Raw genomic sequence first — 19,497 nt, forward strand, 5'->3', positions numbered from 1 at the left:
AAGAGCCATTTTAACACTAAAAATTTAGGTAGGGCACAGTTTTAAAGGGCAGTCCATGAAATTGAATAGATTTAGCTTTATGCAGAACTCTCCATGTGGTTGTTTTTCATATTTCCCACAAATCAATGGAAACTCACAGATCCCCATGGGTCTAACTCTTTAGTATTATCTGAATAGAAGAGAAAGCTTGGACTTTGGAGTCGGATAGTGGTTTACATCCAAATTTCTCTACCTCTAGGTTATGACAAACTAGACTTCTCTAAACTTCAGCTTCTTCATAGGTTAATGTCAACGATCTCTTGGAGAGGCAGTGTGCCATGATCAGGCATGTGAGTCCAGCACATAAGGCTCTGAATCCTTACTGTGACACTTAGTGCCCCTAAGCCTTTGGGCAAGTGAATTAACTTCTGGAATACTCAGGTCACTCATCTGCAAAACGGAGACGGTAATAATAATGCTTTCATGATAGGGAGGATGGAGAGAAACACCCTGTTCAGGCCCTAACAGATAGTAAGTGCTCAATAAATGGTGGAGGGTATTATCATTATTACTACTACTGTTTGTGTCAGGACAAATGAGGTAATATTTTAAAAGTGCCTTCCTTCTTACAGAGAAATCTGAAATTCAATATACAAGAAGGAATGCATGAGATCAATGGCAGCTACGCTTTCCCAGCACTTCCTAGGTGCTCCAAAAGGCATCATTCTAAGTGTACTAATTTCTGTTTTATAGGAGATTGAGCCTATTACTATCCCCATTTGATTGATAAGGAAACTAAGGCTCAGAGACTTAACTAAGTGTCACAGCCAGGATTGGCATCCAACTTTCCCTAAGTAATTCCCAGTGTTGCCAAGTACTGTAGAAGGGCCCAGGAAGGTGCTGGGGAGCTCCTGCTGATAGGATGTCAGCTAATCCAAGCGGTCAGGTGGGGGGGGGGTTAGGGTGGGACTGATTGAGGCAAAGCTGTCCTTTTCTAGTGTATCCACATGCTACAGAGTGGGAGTCCAAGGACCCAAATCCGCAGGAGACAATTTGTGTCTGAGAGGCAGGTTTTAAAAATCATTGATTTTCACGAATTTGAATTGGATTAGGCTGAGCAGCCCTCTCAAGCCTGTTGTCTTATACCCAGTCCACTTCATTCATCCTTCCCCACAAATGTGTTCTTTCTCCTAGCTTTCTTTTCTCAGTAGAAGCACCCACCACCCAGTCAGTCAGCTGCCACGATGCATGGAAGTCAGTCTTGGTCCCTGTCCTCCTCCATCAACTTTCATCGCAGTTACTCTGCCAACTTTTTAATTCTCTCCCTGCCTTCAAGCTTTGACATTTTCTAAAGGATTTTTCAGAGGGCATTCGGTCTTTTCAAATGGCTCACCCCATCATCATCTGTTAAAAACCAGTCCAAAGGCTTCCATTGGTCCCCGAGGCTTTCCACCACCCAGCCCCTGGCCACTCTGCCTGAATGGCCACAGCTCTGTCTCCAGTATTAGTCCCGGGATGCAGACTCAGGTGTCTACAGGTGATGGGGGATGCGGGAAGCAGGCTGGGGTGAGGGAATGCTGGAAAAGTAGGGGCAGAAATAAACTGGAAGTGCATAAATGATTTATGGGGCAGCTTGGAATACTGGTCTGTTTTGAGGAGAAAAGCAAAACCAGGATTTTTATGTAAGTATTTCCTGATTTATAAAATCAAACATCATAAGAACTCATCACGGAGGTGAACTAAGATCTGGACTGGACTCTGACAGCCAGTTTGTGACCTCTGCATCAGACCGAATGAAAGAGGTCTTATTTACCTTTACATTCCTAGAGCTTGACACATCACAGGTTCTCAGGAACTGTGTACTGAATAATGAGAGTCTTGGCACACCTAGATTTTTTATAGGCAAAATCTGGGGTTAACAATAGCTACATTTACGGAGCCCTTGCTGCATGCCAAGCACTGTGCTAAGCATTTCATGTCTAAAATCATACTCCATTCTCACAACAGAGGTGGACATCCTCTTCTTCCATTTTTGGATGAAGAATGCAGACAGACAGGATGAGGCATGTTTTCCTAGTGAAGAGAAGAGGTGAAATTTAAGTCTGTCCAGATTTCAGAGCCCACGATTTGTATCTGATTGCCTCTGTCATCTGAGAAAGCGAGTACTATCAGGCCATTTGGAGACATGGGTAGTATCTATAACACTCAACACTGATTTTTCAATAGGTGTGTTTGAAAATTTTATATGGATCAAGCATAGCAAGTGGAGAGTAAAAAGTGTTCCTAAAATGTTGCTATTGGAGCTGGTGGAGACTGAAATGGTAGAATGCATGGCCAGTTACAGCGTGAATTTCCATGTCACAGCTCATTGAGGTTAGCGATAGTTAATTCAGAAACGACTCATGCTTCCTCAGGCATCTCGTTACCCCGTACATTCCAAAATCTCCACAAAGAACCCATAGGTTGAGGCCACTCTGAGCTGACTGACACACTCTCATTTTTCTGTTCTTGCCCTAAGGAGCAAAACTATTTCACAATGAAAGATAACAGTAAAAATACGGTTGGAAAAATCTAAACGTTTTTGAAAATTTCTGAAAAATCTAAAATGTTATTGAGACAGCTGTATCAGATCTGTGATGACAAGGATCACTGGACACATAGACACACGGACTATATTGTTGTGAAGCAGTTTCACATATTGGGGAAAGAACGCTGAGCACATCTGTTAGGGGCATTTCCTAGCAGGTCTGTCTTGGGCTGCTGGCCAAGGGCTGGGATGATGCTTGTTCTCCAGACCCAGACGGTACAACAGTTGCCATTTAAATAGCTCTACACCTGCCTTCAGAGGAACGTTTTAAAGTATACATAGAGCAGAAAGTTTGCATACTGAGGGCAAGAAAGGTAAATTCCTTTACTGGCAACTTTCTGTGGAACTTGCATTACCTTGCTGTTCATTAAAATCTTTGCACAGAGTATGAGAATATATAGCTGTCACCATTGCTTCTGGATGGCCACTGCCACAATGAACTTCCAGCTCGTCAGGCAGCATCCAGCCCGGCCCCTGTCCAAGCTAACCACCACATCACAGCTCCAGTGCAGAGTCACCTTCTAGGGCCCCGCAGGGCCTCCCATTGCTTTCAGCGCAGAGATCTCCTCGTTAACGTGGCCTGGCTCCAGCTTGGTGTTCGTGTCACCAGTCCTGGTAACCATGAACTTTCATACTTTCAGTTCACCAGACGCCCCAAGGCTCTAACATCACCTCGCACCCTTCCTTCTTTCTTCTTTGCTACATTCCCAGTACCATCAGCTTCTCCTTCCGATTTCAGTTCCTCTCCCTGAGAAAGCCCTCCCTGACTACGTCAAATCCCCCTTTAAATGCTCCCTTAGCACCAAGCACCTCCAGTTCTTAGCTTTGCTCAAAGTTGAGATTTCAATCTATTTGTGATATTATTTGAATGACGTTTGTCTCCCATGAAGACTGGAAACAACACAGGAAGAGAGTTTTGTCGGTTTACCTTCTGTAGCATCGTCCCAGGATCGAGCACAGAATGCAGTAAGAGGCAAAGTGCAGGAATTTATAAGATGGACAAAGAATCTGGGCCTTTTCCACCAGGGATTATTGAACACTGGCAAAACATCCCAGAAGGTGGAAAGACTATACGTTACAAGTTCCATGCATAGGATCACATTGTAGTTATTTAACAGATTCACAGAATTTCTAGAGGTTACCTCAACATTGCTCGTTTGATTTCACTTTGTGGATTATCTATATTCTTACTTCTCCTCTTTCCTCTCCTGCTCCTGTTTTTTAAAAATGTTTTTATTGATATATAATTAACATACCACAAAACGCCCCCATCTCAAGTATACAACACAATGGTTTCTGCATTCAGAGTTGTACAAATATCATCACAATCTAAGTTTAGAACTTTTTCATAACCTCAACAAGAAATCCTATACCCATTAGGGTCACTCCCATCCCCCGCCCACACCCCCAGCCATAGGCGGCCACTAATTTACTTTCTGTCTCCATGGGTGTGCCTCCTCTTGACATTTCATACACACAGTATGTGGTTGTAGCACCACGTATCAGTATCAGGACTTCATTATCTTTCATTCCACTGCATAACGTACCACATTTTATTTATTCATTTGTCAGTTGGTGGACATTTAGGCTGTTTCCATTTTGGGGCTATTATGAATAATGCTGCTATGGACAATGGTGTACAAGTTTTTGTGTAGATATGTTTTCTTTCCTCTTGGGTGTACACCTAGGAGTGAAATTATGATAATATAATTATGCTTAATATTGTGAAGAACTGCCAACTATTTTCTTAACTGGCGACACTACTTCATATTCCCACCAGCAACGTATGAGAGTTCCATTCGCTCCTCCTCCTCGCTAGCACTTGCTATTATCTGCCTTTTTGATTACAGTCCTCCTAGTAAGTGTAAAGTGGTATTTCATTGTGGTTTTGGTATGCATTTAATTCCCTAATGGCTAATGAGGTTGGGCATCTTTTCATGTGCTTACTGGCCATTTGTTTGTCTTTAGAAAAATGCCTATTCAGATCCTTACCCACTTTTCAATTGCTTTGTCTTTTTATTATTTTGTGGTAAGCTAGTTGCTTTAAAATGGTTTTACTGGCTATTAATATCTGTTACAGCAGGAAGAAGGAGACAGACAAGAACAAAAAAAAAGTAAACTGGTTTTACATCAAAGCTGACAATTACGGTATTTGACAGAGTTAGAGATCCCAAAGGTGGTAGCAAGAACAGAGGTTAGCTACTTAGAAGGAGAGGGTACTATCCCTTCCTTCCCTTCCCTCGCTCCTTCCTTCCCACTAGCCACTGAGCTTCGAAACACAGCAAGTTGATGTGAACACTTGTCCTCAAACACCTCAAGCTCTTTAAGAAGTGCTAAGAGTTCTGCTCATCACTGACTCTTCTGCACACAGCAAAACATACTCGATTAATATTTGTTGTTTGAACAAACAGACCACACAGTTGATTATTTCTGATATTCCAGAAAGACTCTCTATGTGAACTATACAACGAAGAAAAGATGGGCTTTCGGAGCAAAAAGAACTGGGGTTGAGTCCCAGCCATACCACCCACCTGCTGCGAGACCTTAGGAACATACCTGCCACCTCTCAGCCTCACTACCTCGTCAGTAAAGTAGGGCCAATGATACATGCAGTGTTGGGTTAAATAAGATTACCAGCATGAAAACAACTAACAGGTCAGCTTCTCGAAAAATTTGAGTCCTTCGTTTTATGATACATCTATTTGGAGGTCGATATAACTTTACTTGTCGATGTAAAAGGTGAATTTCTGTATATCTGTTTCTATTAGCCAATTTTCTATGTTGAAGTTCAAGATTTAGATAAAAGGGAATGAAAATCATGAAGTTCGGATCCCAATGTAACTTTCTCGTTGTCCTTTGACTTCAGTGTTGTTCCAAGTCTGTATCTCTCTGAAAGGCAGTAGTGCACAGAGGTTTAGAGACTAGCTTCCAGCCTCACAGTGCATGGACCTGGATCTTTGCTTCACTGGGTGATGGATTATTTATTTATTTGCTTATTTCATTTTAGATTTATTTATTTGAGGAAGGGAGGGGTAGAGGGAGAGAATCTTCAAGCAGACTCCTCTCTGAGCACGGAGGATGCAGAGCTTGATTCCAGGAACCCGAGATCATGACTTGAGCCGGAACCAAGAGTCGCGTGCTCACCTGACTGAGCCACCCAGGCGCCCCCCGCTGGGTGATTATTTAATGTCTCACTGCCTCTGCTTCCTCACCTCTTAAATGGGGATAATACTAGTACTAACCTCATAGTATTATGTAAATGAGCTTAGAATATGTTTAGCACATAGGCATTCAATAAACACTGCCTATTATGATCAGCATTTGCATTTTTCAGGTTGAAAAATTGACTTCGGTTTTCTAAGTTACACCAGAATGCTTCACTTACAACAGCGAATCCTTCCGTGGCTGACACTAAATGTTTTAATCAGAACAACAGCAGCAGCAGCATTGACAACAACTCACCCTGCACAGAGATTCTAGTGCACTCTGACAGGGTTCTGCACACTACCGTATAGCTGGTACCTCCTCAGTTCTCACCAACTGCGGTTTCTGTCTCCCATTTTATAGATGCAGAAACTGAGGCACAGAAAGGTTACGTGTCTAGGATTATACTGCTAGTCAATGGTAGAGTCAGGATTTGAATCTAAGTAGTCTGGCTCTAATGTTTGTACTCTTCATAATTTAGTTATACTGCTTCAAAAGAGTATATTAACGCAGATATTCTCAACATGATAAAAACAGGCTGAAGGGCGCCTGGGTGGCTCAGTTGGTTAAACATCTGCTTTTGGCTCAGGTCATGATCTCAGGGTCCTGGGACTGAGTCCCACGTTGGGCTTCCTGCTCAGCAGGGAGTCTGCTTCTCCCTCTCCATCTGCCTCCCCCCCCACCCCGCTTATATTCTCTCTCGCTCTCACTCTCTCTCTCAAGTAAATGAAATCTTAAAAAACCAACCAAAGAACATAGGTTGATATCCAAAAGATTAAGATAATTACTTTAGGGATTCATGACCTTCTGTGTCAAGATACCAGGGAGTCAAAGACCCTTCAGTATGAGCCCCAGCTTTTCCCATTTCCCGTTTTGTGATCTTCCACTAAGCAGATTAAGGTCTCATCTGTAAGTCTGGGATAAATAAGTCCTGCCCTACTTTTTACATAGGGTTATTTTGGGGATAAAATTGAATAAGATCACAAAGTATCATTTTAGAAAAAAAATTAGATATTAAAAAATTAAGCTAATGAGGCAATGACGCTTTGTTTTGCAAATCACAAAGCTCTGTGCAGATAGCTTTTTAAAAGTTCCTTTCAAAAGGCTTAAAAACATAGTCTTAACAGGCTCTCACCTAGACTTCTGAAATAGATTCCAGACACTTCCCTGCCTCCAGTCTCTCACAATTGGAATCTATGTTTCACAAACCATCATCTGATCAGTTGTCTAAAAACAAGTTATTCTCCCTTTAAAAATATTTTAGAGAAAGCCAGTACCTACTGAAGTTATTATAAACCCCTTGGCTGTGAATCTGGGGACTACTGAGATATGGACCAAAGCCAACCTGAACTGAACGGTGGAAACAGTCCTGGAATATGCTGACCCACGGTTTAGTCTTAGCTCTGAAAGCAGGTAGTCTTGAAGAATTTAATAGCTCTCTGAAGGACAGTTTCTCAGAGGTGGTACCTTGTGTCTCCATGGATCCATGCAATACCGAAGACACTGACGGAGCACTGAGCACATAAAGATGAATAAATTCATCCATAATTCACAGCATATAGTCCCTTCAGTTCTGTGAGTCTACTGTTCAAACCGTATTGCCCATTGTTGCCCTACAAAAGCCCAACACTTACTCGCTACTCCATAATCCACACTGACGGAGCTGGTAAACCTATCTAGGCCAACCTCACCAGTCAATTGTCTTCTCATCTTCAGAGGTTTACCTTAAATGCCATGATGTTAAGAAACCCTCCTTAATCCCTGAATGAGATGGTCTTCCTCCCACTTTGGAACACATGCAACATAGTGCTTTTTTTTCTCTAATATACTTCTGCATGTATGATTTTCCAGATACAAATTCTATTATCCTCAAGGCTGGTGTTTCTCCTGGTCATTCCTGCAGGGGCCAGCATAGTGCCTGAGACAGACATATGTCCCCCATAAGAAGCAAGGAAGCAACTTTTAGAGGGTTAAGGCTTAGTGTTTCCAACTGTCCTGACATAAACAGGGGTGAAGAGAGTCAAGACCCATACATATCACATGCTGTCATTTGACAAGATGCAATGGGCAACAATCCTAGGATGGTGTACCAACCCTTGCACCAATCTTTTAATAGAAATAATCATGATAACTAGTGACAATTAACAGTTATTAATACTTTATAACACGGTAACACATGTTAGGTTGTACCATATGAAATTCTTACCTACAAAAACAGCAATTTCTTATGACCCAAACTAACATTTTGCTAATCTGTTATCTATCTCCTTCCCCTACTTATTCCTGAAGAGAGACCACACGAGAGCAGGCATTTTTAAAAAAAAAATTAATTTATTTAATTATGGGGGGGAGGGGCAGAGAGAAGAGCAAGTCTCAGCCCGGAGCCCAATGTGGGGCTCTGTGGGGCTTGAGATCACAACCCTGAGATCCTGACCTGAGCCAAAATCAAGAGTCAGACACTTAACCAACTGTTGCCACTTAGGCGCCCTGAGAGCAGGCATTTTTCTACATTTTGTTCACTGTTGTACCTCTAGCGCCTGGAACATAGTGGCATTCAGTAAATATTTGTTGAATTAATGAATGAACTTGCTAAACACCAACTGTTTGCCTTATACTCTACTACATGATTTATACCTTATAGCCCATTTGTTTCCTCGTAACATCCTGAGTACAATACTTCTTCAGGTGAGAAAACTGAGGGTTGGTGAGGTCAAGTAACTCGTCCAAGACCACACTATTGACTAATGTTTTATGGTAGGCCATCTGTATTTATACTATAAAAGTTGTTAAAATTAAGGCTATCTTTCCTCTCTCAACTAGACCATGCATTGATTCTACTAGAAACAGTGAGAAAGAATTGTAATACTAAAAAGAGAGGGAGGTGAGGAGGGGAGGGGAGGGAAAAACAAAGGGAGACAGCAGTCAGGGGGTATGGGAAGGCTTCCATCTTGGTGAAATGGAGTATAAAACAGTATCTAAAAATTACCCCCAGCCCTTCAAGTCCTCTGCCTGAGGGTGGGAGCCTTCAATTGTCTTGACACTTGGAGACCCACCACTGGCAGTGGATAATGGATGGCTGTTGCCTGTAGCCTACAAGTGAATCTCTTTGGATTACCAGATTCTTCTGGCAAGCAAGGAAGTGTTCTCATCCTCTTTACCATTTCCTCTGTGGATTGTGTTGGAGGCTCCTACTTAGAAAACCCTGTTGCTTTACAAGACTTTCCTCTAACCTATCTATAGAGATACAGTGCCCCAAAAAACCACGTTAATAGTGTTTTTAAATGAAGGAGCTTTGAGTTCAAACCTTCTTGATGTTACTCTCTCCCCTTCCAGTGGAAATGTGCTGTTTATCTTTTAGAAAGGGAACAGTGTAACCTAGGGACACCTTGTTCAAGAACAATGGCTACAGTCTGTTAGTCGTGTTCTTGACCCCAGAGTTCTTGAGTCCCATTTACAATTTGTCCAAGAGTAGCCCATTGTCATTTCCACTTTTGCTGAAATGTCCTTTCCCTTCAGCCTGAAAGAATAGTTTCTTTTCTAGGACACAGAATCTAAGACAGTCCCAATATACATTTTCTAAAAGCTGAAAGAAGATAAATGATTTCTCAAACTCCCTGAAGTAAAATGAACAACTCGGTGCTGCCGTAAAATCAGGGTGACCCTCCCAAGTGATAATTCTTTGAGATTTGTAAGACATTTTGAAATAGAGAGAAAAAAGCCCACATTTCTTTCCAGAACTTGTAGTCTAACCCTGTAAGCATAAGGCTGCAAAACAAAAAGATGGATTGTGAATGAAAGCATGGGAGTCAGACCAAATGGGGGTGAATCTCCAGGTCTACCACATTCTAGTGAGTGGCCTCTGGCAAGTTAGTGAACATCGTCAGTCCTGGGTTGCTTCATGTGTAAAAGGAAGGTATCGCCACCTGCACTATATAAGGATGAGGAGATGAATGTAGAATGCAGCACGGTACCCAGTACCCAGTACCCAGTACCCAGTAAAAGTTCAATAAGTATCAAATAAAATATCAAGCATTAAAATATATACGGAGGGAGGGTTCTCTAAAACTGACTCTCTTTGGCGCAACCAGCTGGATCAGTTGGAAGAGCATGTGACTCTTGATCTTGGGGTTGTGAGTTCAAGCCCCACGCTAGGTGTAAAGATTACTGAAAAAGCAGTAATTAACTTAAAAAACAAAACAAAACAAAACTGACTCTCTTCTAATGCTCCAGCCCCTGGGTGAGTTTAACCATCTTTTACTATGAATCAATGGATTACATTTAATGTCTTTTTCTGTGCCTTTAGGGACTAATCGAGGACAGCCCTAGCCTTAAAGAAACCTAATATTACACAAGATTAAAAGAGAAATTGCTTCTTTTGTCCCAGACAGCACAATTCAAGTGTGAAGAAAATAGGAGTATATGCTATTCGTTGGAATTAATGGGTCACTCCATATGGAAAAGCTTCTACTAGCTCAGAGATCAAGATTCCTAGAGAAGTAAATACAATGCAAGTTGATCCTTTCCATGGTGGTACAAAATATAAATGATATGCCTTTAAAAAGGATTCTCACCAGTTTGGAGCTTTCATTTTCAGGCAATTGTTTAATACCAACTTCGAGACTGCCATCTTCCTCACTGCTAACAGGTTCCGTACCACTCTGATCCTTTGGGACATTAAGAAAAAAATGGTAAAGACATTATTCTTCACTCACACTGCCTAAAACTATATAGATACTCAACCACAAAAGCTTGTTTTATTATTGTTGTAGATTGTTTCCTCTCTAGTGGCCATTCCTATTTTCCTCCTTTCCCCTAGAAGGCCATCCCCTCAACCTCTGCCCCCCCCGCCCCCAATCTGTCCCTGAGGTTTCCAGATATGCCTTGGAAAAAGCTGATCCCTATTCTCTGTTCCAAGGTTGGGCCTGATTGTCTTACGGTTAATCCCACTCTTTTGCCAATGACTTTGTCAGGAATGGGTATGTGATCCAGTTCTGCTCAATGAGACACAGAGACTTCTAGAAACGTTCTTCCTTGATCTTTTTTTTTTTTTTTTAAGATTTTTATTTTTTAAGTAATTGCTACACCCAGTGTGGAGCTTGAACTCACAATCCCTAGATCAAGATTTGTGTGCTCCACAGACAGAGTCAGCCAAGTGCCCTAGCTCCTCCTTAGTTCCTCCTTGGTCTTAAAGAACCACAAGAAGTCCCCCTACCTCCCAAATTAACAAGAAAGCATGAAGCTCAAATTGCCATGGGCAACAATCCCACAGTCCTGAGGAAACCAGCCTTGAGATGAAGCTGACACTGTGAATGACAGAGCCAAGTTAGAGATGGAAAAAGTGGACTTTGATGGCAAAAGTGGGCCACTCCATCAACCTGACCTGAAGTACAGTCCTATTCTTAGCAGCCTTCACATGAGAGAGAATAAATTTACTTACAGCTTCAGCCAGTTAGCTCTTCTATTCCCTCTAGCCAAAACTTTCTGAGATGCTTGTTTATCTTCTATGCAAGATTAAACTACTTGAGATAAGAGACTATTTATCCTGTTTATCTCTGAAACTTAAGTACCTAATACTATGTCTGGTACACGGAAAACACGGGACACATCCTGGTAAACCAAAGAATGGAACAGTTGTTTTCTTCATGGTTATTTTCTGCAGAATTCTGAAAATATTTATGTAATATAAATGAGACATAAGAATAAGCCCCATTAAAATTCCAAAACGGGGGCTCCTGGGTGGTTCAGTCAGTTAAGCATCCGACTCTTGATTTTGGCTCAGGTCATGATCTCAGAGTCCTGGGACTGAGCCCTCTGTTGGGCCCCATGCTCAGTAGGGAGTCTGCTTGAGATCCTCTCCCTCTGTCCCTCCCCCAGTTTGCAGGTGTGTACCCTCTCTCGCAAATAAATAAATCTTTAAAAAATAAAATTCCAAAACACATTCAGTATGTCCTTAATTGAATTGTAACATCTTAAATGTTATACTTAATTAACGAGGAGTTTGTTTACTTTCTGAGGGCACACGGGGAGGATAAGGATGATACATGGAATATCTACATTGTATTTATTTGGATTTTTATATTAAAACACCACCATTTTGGGATTACTACAGATTTGGTGGGATTGTTTGGAGAGAAAATAGTTTTGATTTTGGGACATTCAACATCATTTGTAACTTAAGTAGTACAAACCAAAGCAAAGACATGGCGTTCTTTCATCTATCAAATGGACAAGAGAATAGAAAGAGAACATTCAGTATTGATAATGTAGAGAAAGAGGAATTTTTACATGCCATTGAAAGAATGTAGGTTTGAACAATCTTTCAGAAAAAAGATACAAAATATACACATATATAGATACGCATGCAGGAAAATATCTGTCAGCATATAGGACAAATTTTTAAAATTGCTTACTTCTGGGGAATAGGATTAAAGAATGGGAAATTGTTGCATTAGTTATTTCTGTACTGTTTGATTACAGAAGAATTCACATGTATTATTGCAAGTTTAAGAAATAAAGGGGAGCTATGAGAAATATCTAGAAGAAAAAAAATATAATAAAGAAGGTAGCATAGGGGCGCCTGGCTGGCTCAGTCAGAAGAGCATGCAACTTGATCTCGGAGTCATGAGTTTGAGCCTCTTTACACTGGGTGTAAAGATTACTAAGACAAAAAAGAAAAAAAGAAAAAAGAAAAACAAAAAAACCCAAAAAAGAAAAACAAAAACAAAAAACCTAAGGAGAAAAAAAAGCATGGATGTTAAACTGGTCAGATCCAGGTTCATATCTCAACTTGCAAATTAGAACTATATGCAAGGTTCCTTCTGAGTACTTATATTTAACACACAGATAAAAGTACCAGATTAAAAATACTACCCAATCAGGTTGCCTTGAAGATTAATACATTAACATGCAAAATGTCTATTAGCACATCAGGTGCAGTTAATTTGTTTCCAGCTTTTTGCTGAGACAGGTTCTTTATCCATCCCCCATTCCGTGGGGTCTTTGTAACAACCCCATATGAATATGTACCAACGTCATTCCAACTCATGGACGGGAAGATGATACATTTTAAATGAACCTGCCTAGCTAGTGAAAGGCAAACCCAGGATTCAAAGCTAGGGAAGACTGATATCAAAGGTGTCGTGCTTTTTAATTAAGCCCTAGGTCCTAAGTAAATGATGCTCTTGTTTCTTTTCTCTCTTTTTGATAACTAATCTTAGAGAAAACAGGATTCACAAGCTTAAAAAAAAAAATCATCAGACCATTAATTTTAAGCAATATTTTAGCATTTGTTAACCAGAAAATTTCATTAGGTAGAGCATCCTCCTCTCAGTGAATTTTGGGTAAGCAAGAAGTCACCATATAAAGTAAGCATGCCCAAGTTAAGAAATGAAGCTTGAGAATACATTGATTTTCAGCATTTTAGACAGTGGGTAAGTTCTAGAGACAGAAAAATTCAGAAGAAATGAGTTACACGTTGATTTTTATTTTTAAAAAAGATTTTATTTATTTGAGAGAGAGAGACCACAAGCAGAGGGAGTGGCTGGAAGGGGGAGAGGGAGAAGCAGACTCCCCGCTGAGCAGGGAGCCACACCTGGGTCTTGATTTCAGGACCCTGGGATCAGGACCTAAACCGAAGGCAGACACTTAACCTCCCTGAGCCACCCAAGTGCCCCTGAATTACACTTTTAAAAAACAGTACTTATTCTATGGGAAACCTTTAACTCCCCAAATATTTCGTGTGTCTGCTTCTGTACGCTGTGGTGAGCCACGAAGAAGCCCTGGGGAGGGGGGCGCTTTGCTATCCCACCGAGGCTTCAAGACAGTCAGTGTTTGTAACTACAGCACATTCAGTTATAGAACAAACACAAAGGGAGCTCCTCTGATCCCAAATGAGAGGAGATTTTCACCAGGACAGTGGTCAGCTGATGTCATTCATCTAATCATGCATATATCTTCTTGCGGAAAGCAAAGTGCTGTGTAAATAAGTCACAGGAATTTTTTACATTTCTCAGCAGTGTGAGTATAGAAGTGAGGTGGTCTTGGTTTTTATAAAAGGAATACTGATGTCAGACAGAAAAGAGCTGTTTGATGCTTCAACTTTGAAAATGTAAGAAAACATGGGCAAGGCAGTCGGGGTTGCAAATACGCTGTCGATCTTTTAAGATTTGAATAAAAACAAAAAAGAACCCCCTTTACATCTATAGCTACAGAATTATCACACAAAGCCGAGTTTCAAATGTCACTTACTCCATAAACCGTTTCCTTCTCCTCAGCTAGAAGACATCTCTCTTCCTCTAACCTCACTTGACATTTTACCTGAACTTCCTGTGTCACTTATCATCTCATTTGTATCCTAATTACGTATGTACAGCATTGATCTTCCCGATGAGGCTGAAAGATCCTTGAATCCAACATCTGTGCCTCATTCATTTCCTTTGTCTGATCCTTCTTTATATTCATCCTAGGTCTCTCTCACTTCAAAGTCAATGCTCTTTATAACTCTACTATGAACCCCTTCTAAAGCTTTTCCTCTGTTTTCAGTCACTGGGTTAGTTTGAGACCGCTCCACAGAGGAGGGTTTGAAGTCAAAATCTAGAGGGAGAGAAGTCAGGTAAAAAAGGAAGTTGGAATTGAGAGAGGTTAGCAATAAAGCATGTGCTTTCCTAGGAGAGCTCCCGCTTATAGAAGGGTTTTCATGCTTAAATGAGGCACAGAACGAAACAATGTGGGTTCTGTTCTGAGAACAGAATGCCTCACATGTGTTAGGCAACCTTTAAAATACCCCGCTGACCAGGAGCTTAGAAATCAGCAATCAGTCAGGGATGGGAAGAGGAAAATAGGTCAGCAAGCATGACTTCCAAAGCACAATTGTATCACGGTGGTTTGAAGACCATCTGGCTGATGGATGGTGGCCCAGTGTCACCCAAGATGATTCAACTAATTTGGGTAGCTGGGTGTTCACTTCCTTTCTTGCTGATCCTCAAACCAGCTGTCCAAAGCTGCCTGTGCAGCCAAGGCTGCTCGTGGACAATGACCTTGCCCCACAAGACCACAGACAGTAGTTTCTGTGATGGATTATGTTTTAAAGATGAATAAAAAGAAAAAGCAAGGCTCATGACTGTATGCTTAACACAGCCGTTACCAAAAGAAAAAAAAAAAGAAAAAAAAAAGATAAGAAGTGCTGTTCAATCCTCAGAGAAGTCCCTTCCAAACCTTCAGGAAGTTCGAAATTCCCTCCCCTGGGCTCCTCAAAATCTACATTAAGTGATGATAGTTTTTATTTTTATACTACTTAATTTTTTCATACCCACTACTTACCTATAGTTTTCCCCAGCTAGACAGTGGGAGAACCTTGAGAACAGGAATTTATGTTTTTATTTGAAAGCAGGTTATCAGGGGCGCCTGGGCGGCTCAGTCAGTTATGCATCTGGCTTTTGGTTTCTGTCCAAGTCATGATCTCAGGGTCCTAGGATCGAGCCCCACAGCAGGCTCTGCGCTCAGCAGGGAGTCCCCTTGTCCCTCTCCCTCTGCTCCTACCCCCACTCGCTTTCTCTCTCTCTCTCAAAATAAATAAATACATCTTAAAAAAAAAAAAAGAAAGAAAGAAAGCAGGTTATCAAAGCTAAATTAGTTAAGGATGTTACTGCGGATTGGAAAAGCCACACTTCTGATCAGTTAAATGCTCCGCAGTGTTGCTCCCTACCCTCTTTCCCCATTTAACATGAGGGGCGCCTGGGTGGCTCAGTTGGTTAAGCATGTGCCTTCACCTCAGGTCATGATCCCAGAGTCCCGGGACCGAGCCCCACATCTGGCTCCCTGCTCAGTGGGGACTCTGCTTCTCCCTCTCCCTCTGCCCCACCCCCTGCTCATGCTCTCTCTCTCTCTTGCTCACACACACATTCTCTCTCTCAAATAAACAAAATCTTTTTAAAAAATGATGAAACAGTATATTAATATATACAACTATTTTTCTTTTAAGGTTTTACTAAGCAAATTAAAAAAAAAAACCACAACAATAGCAACTACAACTCCTTGGTACAATTGAAAGTTTTTTTTTAAAATAAGAAACTTATATTGGTTTAAATTTTATCATCCCCATATTTCCCAAACCCAATGCTCTCTTCCAAAAAACCACAGGATGATTTATTCATTTCGTTGCCAGCCTAAATTCACAAATATTCCTTTCTGCAAAGTCATGTTGACTGGATGTGACAAACTGAATTTCTTTCTTCTACGCCATCCTGAGCGTATTTTCTAGGCTGCTCAGAATTGCAGGAAGGCGGTGCACAAGGAAAGGTAAAATGGGAAGTATGCTAACGGCGCTCTCTGGGTAGTCAACCTGTCCAGTCTTTAGGAGGCCTGCCTCAGCTCCCTCAGTATTCAAAAAAGCACAACTTCTGAGAAAAAGACAAAATGAAGTCGCTTGCTTCTGTAAAGATATTCTAAAAGAGTCACCCTGCCTTGTCGAGGAATGGGGCAAATACCTTGCAACCCAAGTATACTTGAGCCTTGAGCACCTCTTACAAGACCACGGCAGTGGCTTCCTAACTGGGTTTCCTCTCCGAGACGTCCTCGATGTTGCTATTAGATGAACCTACCTGAAGTAGAGCTCTGATCAGACCATTTCATTGTTTAAAATGCCTTCGAAAGCTCCAAGGGCTGAATACATGAAATTCAAACCTTCTGAGATTTAAATTCAAGTCTGTCTCATTTGACCTGAATTTATTTTTCAAACCTCACCTTCTATTACTCTCTTTTACATACCCTTAGATTCTTCTCCCCATTCCACAACCTGATTTTTCTTATTTCCATGTTTTTGTTTGTGCTATTCCCACATTCTTATCTAACCATATTCCTATTTTAAAATCCAATTGACCCATCAGAAATAGCTGTTCTCTTACCAGGAAATACTTTTCATCTTCTCTGAACTCCTCCTAAAGCTTTATCTCTTGGGACACCTTATTTTAGTGATATACATGTCTTATTTTCCTAATGAGACTAGAAGTTCTTTGAGATGAGAGACTATGTAGGTGATCTACAAAGTGGATATCTGATACACAGCAGAATAAACTAAATCAGTAAGAAGTATCCAACATTAAATGAAAGCATCAGGATATGGTAGAAAAGCTTAAATATGGTTCACCCCATTCACTGATTCAACAAACATTAAGGAAGTGTTATATGCTAGGCTGGGAATGCAGTGGCCAAGAAGACAGTAAGGCCAGCCCACCAGAAGACTACAGTTTAGTGTGGTGCATATAGTTGTACATTCTTTTTTTTTTTTTTTAATGGAGACTTTTATTCTTGGTCAAATATTTATTATTTTTTAAAATTAACATATAATGTATTATTAGTTTCAGAGGTACAGGTCTGTGATTCATCAGTCTTATACCCAATGCTCATTATAACACATGCCCTCCCCAATGTCCCTCACCCAGTTACCCCATCACCCCACCCCCCACCCCTCTAGCAACCCTCAGTTTGTTTCTTAAGATTAAGAGTCTCTTATGGTTTGTCTCCCTCTCTGGGTTCATCTTTCATTTTTTCCTCTCACCTCGTCCTTAAATTCCACATTTCAGTGAGATCATATGATAATTGTCTTTCTCTATAGTCGTACATTCTTAAAATGTTGAGATAGTGAGAGAATACAAGCAACATACTCCTAGTTGAGAAACTCCTTCAGAAACGGGTCCGTCTTTTCTATAAGGCCCAGGTGACATCACATAAAGGTCAATTTTTATTTTTTAAATGAACCATGAATATTACTTAACTATGAGGGGAGTTAAGATTACTGAAGGGAATGATGTGGGATGAAGCTGGTCATAATAATATCTCACATCTGAACACTTATATTCCAGGTGTTAGGCATTATTTTAATCAGTTTTTTAAATATTTTATTTATTTATTTGAGAGAGAGAAAAAGGGGGCGGCAGGGAGGAGGTGCAGAGGGAGAGGGAGAAGCAGATGCCCCGCTAAGCAGAGAGCCAGACATGGGACTAGATCTGGGGACTCTGGGATCATGACCTGAGACAAAGGTAGAGGCTTAACTGATGGAGGCACTCAGGCACCCTTATTTTACTCATTTTGAATCAAAGAAAACTTGAAGGAGTCTTTCTAAAACAATCCTTCATGAAATTTTCGTTGTGAAATAAAAAGGAAGTGGAACAGCACCCCAGGTGTTAGAGACAATAGGAACCAAGACATAAGTATTGGCGAGACCAAGATGTGCGTGTGTGTGGGGGGGGTGGAGTCGACAGATACATGGAGAGTGTCTAGTGCTTTATTATGCATTAATGAGAAAAGAAAGCTCATAAGTAGAGATTGGGAGGTAAATACAAAACCTTTATACTAACCTTGAAACAAAGATTCTGAAACAAAGATCTGCTAGGCAAGAGGTATAAAAGGTTTTTGAGCAAGAGCACAAATACAATAATATAGTAAGAAAATAAATCCTGTGTTACGTGTAACTGTCGAAAATGGAAGATGCTGGAGGCTGGGAGTTTTGCTAAAGGGCTATAATAATATGAGTATAATCACAACTAAAATGAGTTCTTACTGTGTGCCAAGAATAATGCTAAGCATTTTATAAACATGATTCAATTCTTCCAACAAATCCATAGAATTAATTATTATTATCAACCCCCCCCTTTAAATGTGAGGAAATGGGAGCTTATAGAGCTTAACTGGCTCAAGTTCACTCTGCTAGTAAATGGCAGAACAAATATTAGGACTCGGATCTGTCCAACTTCCAAGCTTATGTTCTTAATCACTGTACCATACGGCTGCCCCAGTATTATAATTACCAAGAATATAGCAACAGAAATGCTAATAATCCCTTATATACGTATATAGCTACATGGATTATAAAATACTTTTACCTGCGTTCAGTGTTTGATCCTTGTAACTACCTGCTGACACAGACAGGGGAGGTTATGAATGTGGCTTTACAGAAAAAGCAAGACTTTGAGAGGCTAACTACCTTAACGAGGTCAGGTGCCCAATAGGTAACTGGTAAAGCTAAAACAAGAACCACATCTTCAGACTTTTTGTTCAATGTTCTACTAGCACTCTTGTTCACTCTGCTAGCACACGACTGCATGAGGTGATTTTGTTCTCTGCCATATCCTTGGTGTCTAAAACAGTACCTGACACATAGAAAGGGCTCAAAAAATATTTGCTCAATGAGGGAATGAATATGAGATCCCATTCGTATATAATAGTGCTATTCAATGTGCTGAACTATTATCAGGCCCAACTTAATAATGATATGGCTGTATTTCATCTACTTAGTTCTGATTTAAATGGGCCAGTGCTTTCAGCAATATGTCAGACATGAGTTATGCTTAAGTACTTACTAGAAAGGGCTGAGGGAGGAAAAGGCCTCATGAGAGGGTCACACAGGCGAGAGGGAAGGGATAATGAAGTGGACACGGGACCAGAGCATACCCAGATACTTAACATACCACCCAGAAGAGGGGTATCACTCATCATTTGGTGGCAGTTGTTGGAGGCTGACAGTCCAGAGAAAAACTAAAAACCCCCTTATAATATAATTCAATTCATATATTCAACTGTAATAGAATACAATTTATTTTTTACTGGTGACTGATGATTAGAACCCATTTCTGTGGTTAGCACAATTAAAAAAATGAAAACAGTAGCTAATATTGTACAATATACTTAAAATTGAGTTAAATATACTTAAATACTTGAAGAAAGGGTAAGCA

The 19,497-nt window shown here is 40.7% G+C and overlaps 1 protein-coding gene across 2 annotated transcripts in view; it reads right to left on the reverse strand.

The window, feature by feature from the left end:
• Positions 1-19,497, reverse strand: part of PATJ (PATJ crumbs cell polarity complex component) — a 336,896-nt gene that overhangs the window by 76,929 nt on the left and 240,470 nt on the right. For both annotated transcript variants that reach the window (XM_040627217.1, XM_040627218.1), the window contains exon 31: positions 10,342-10,434. In XM_040627217.1, coding sequence (XP_040483151.1) covers positions 10,342-10,434 — 93 coding nt within the window. The remainder of the gene's footprint in view (positions 1-10,341; positions 10,435-19,497) is intronic.

Source organism: Ursus maritimus, unplaced genomic scaffold, assembly GCF_017311325.1.
Source record: "Ursus maritimus isolate PB19 unplaced genomic scaffold, ASM1731132v1 scaffold_12, whole genome shotgun sequence".
NCBI classification, from domain to species: Eukaryota; Metazoa; Chordata; class Mammalia; order Carnivora; family Ursidae; genus Ursus; species Ursus maritimus.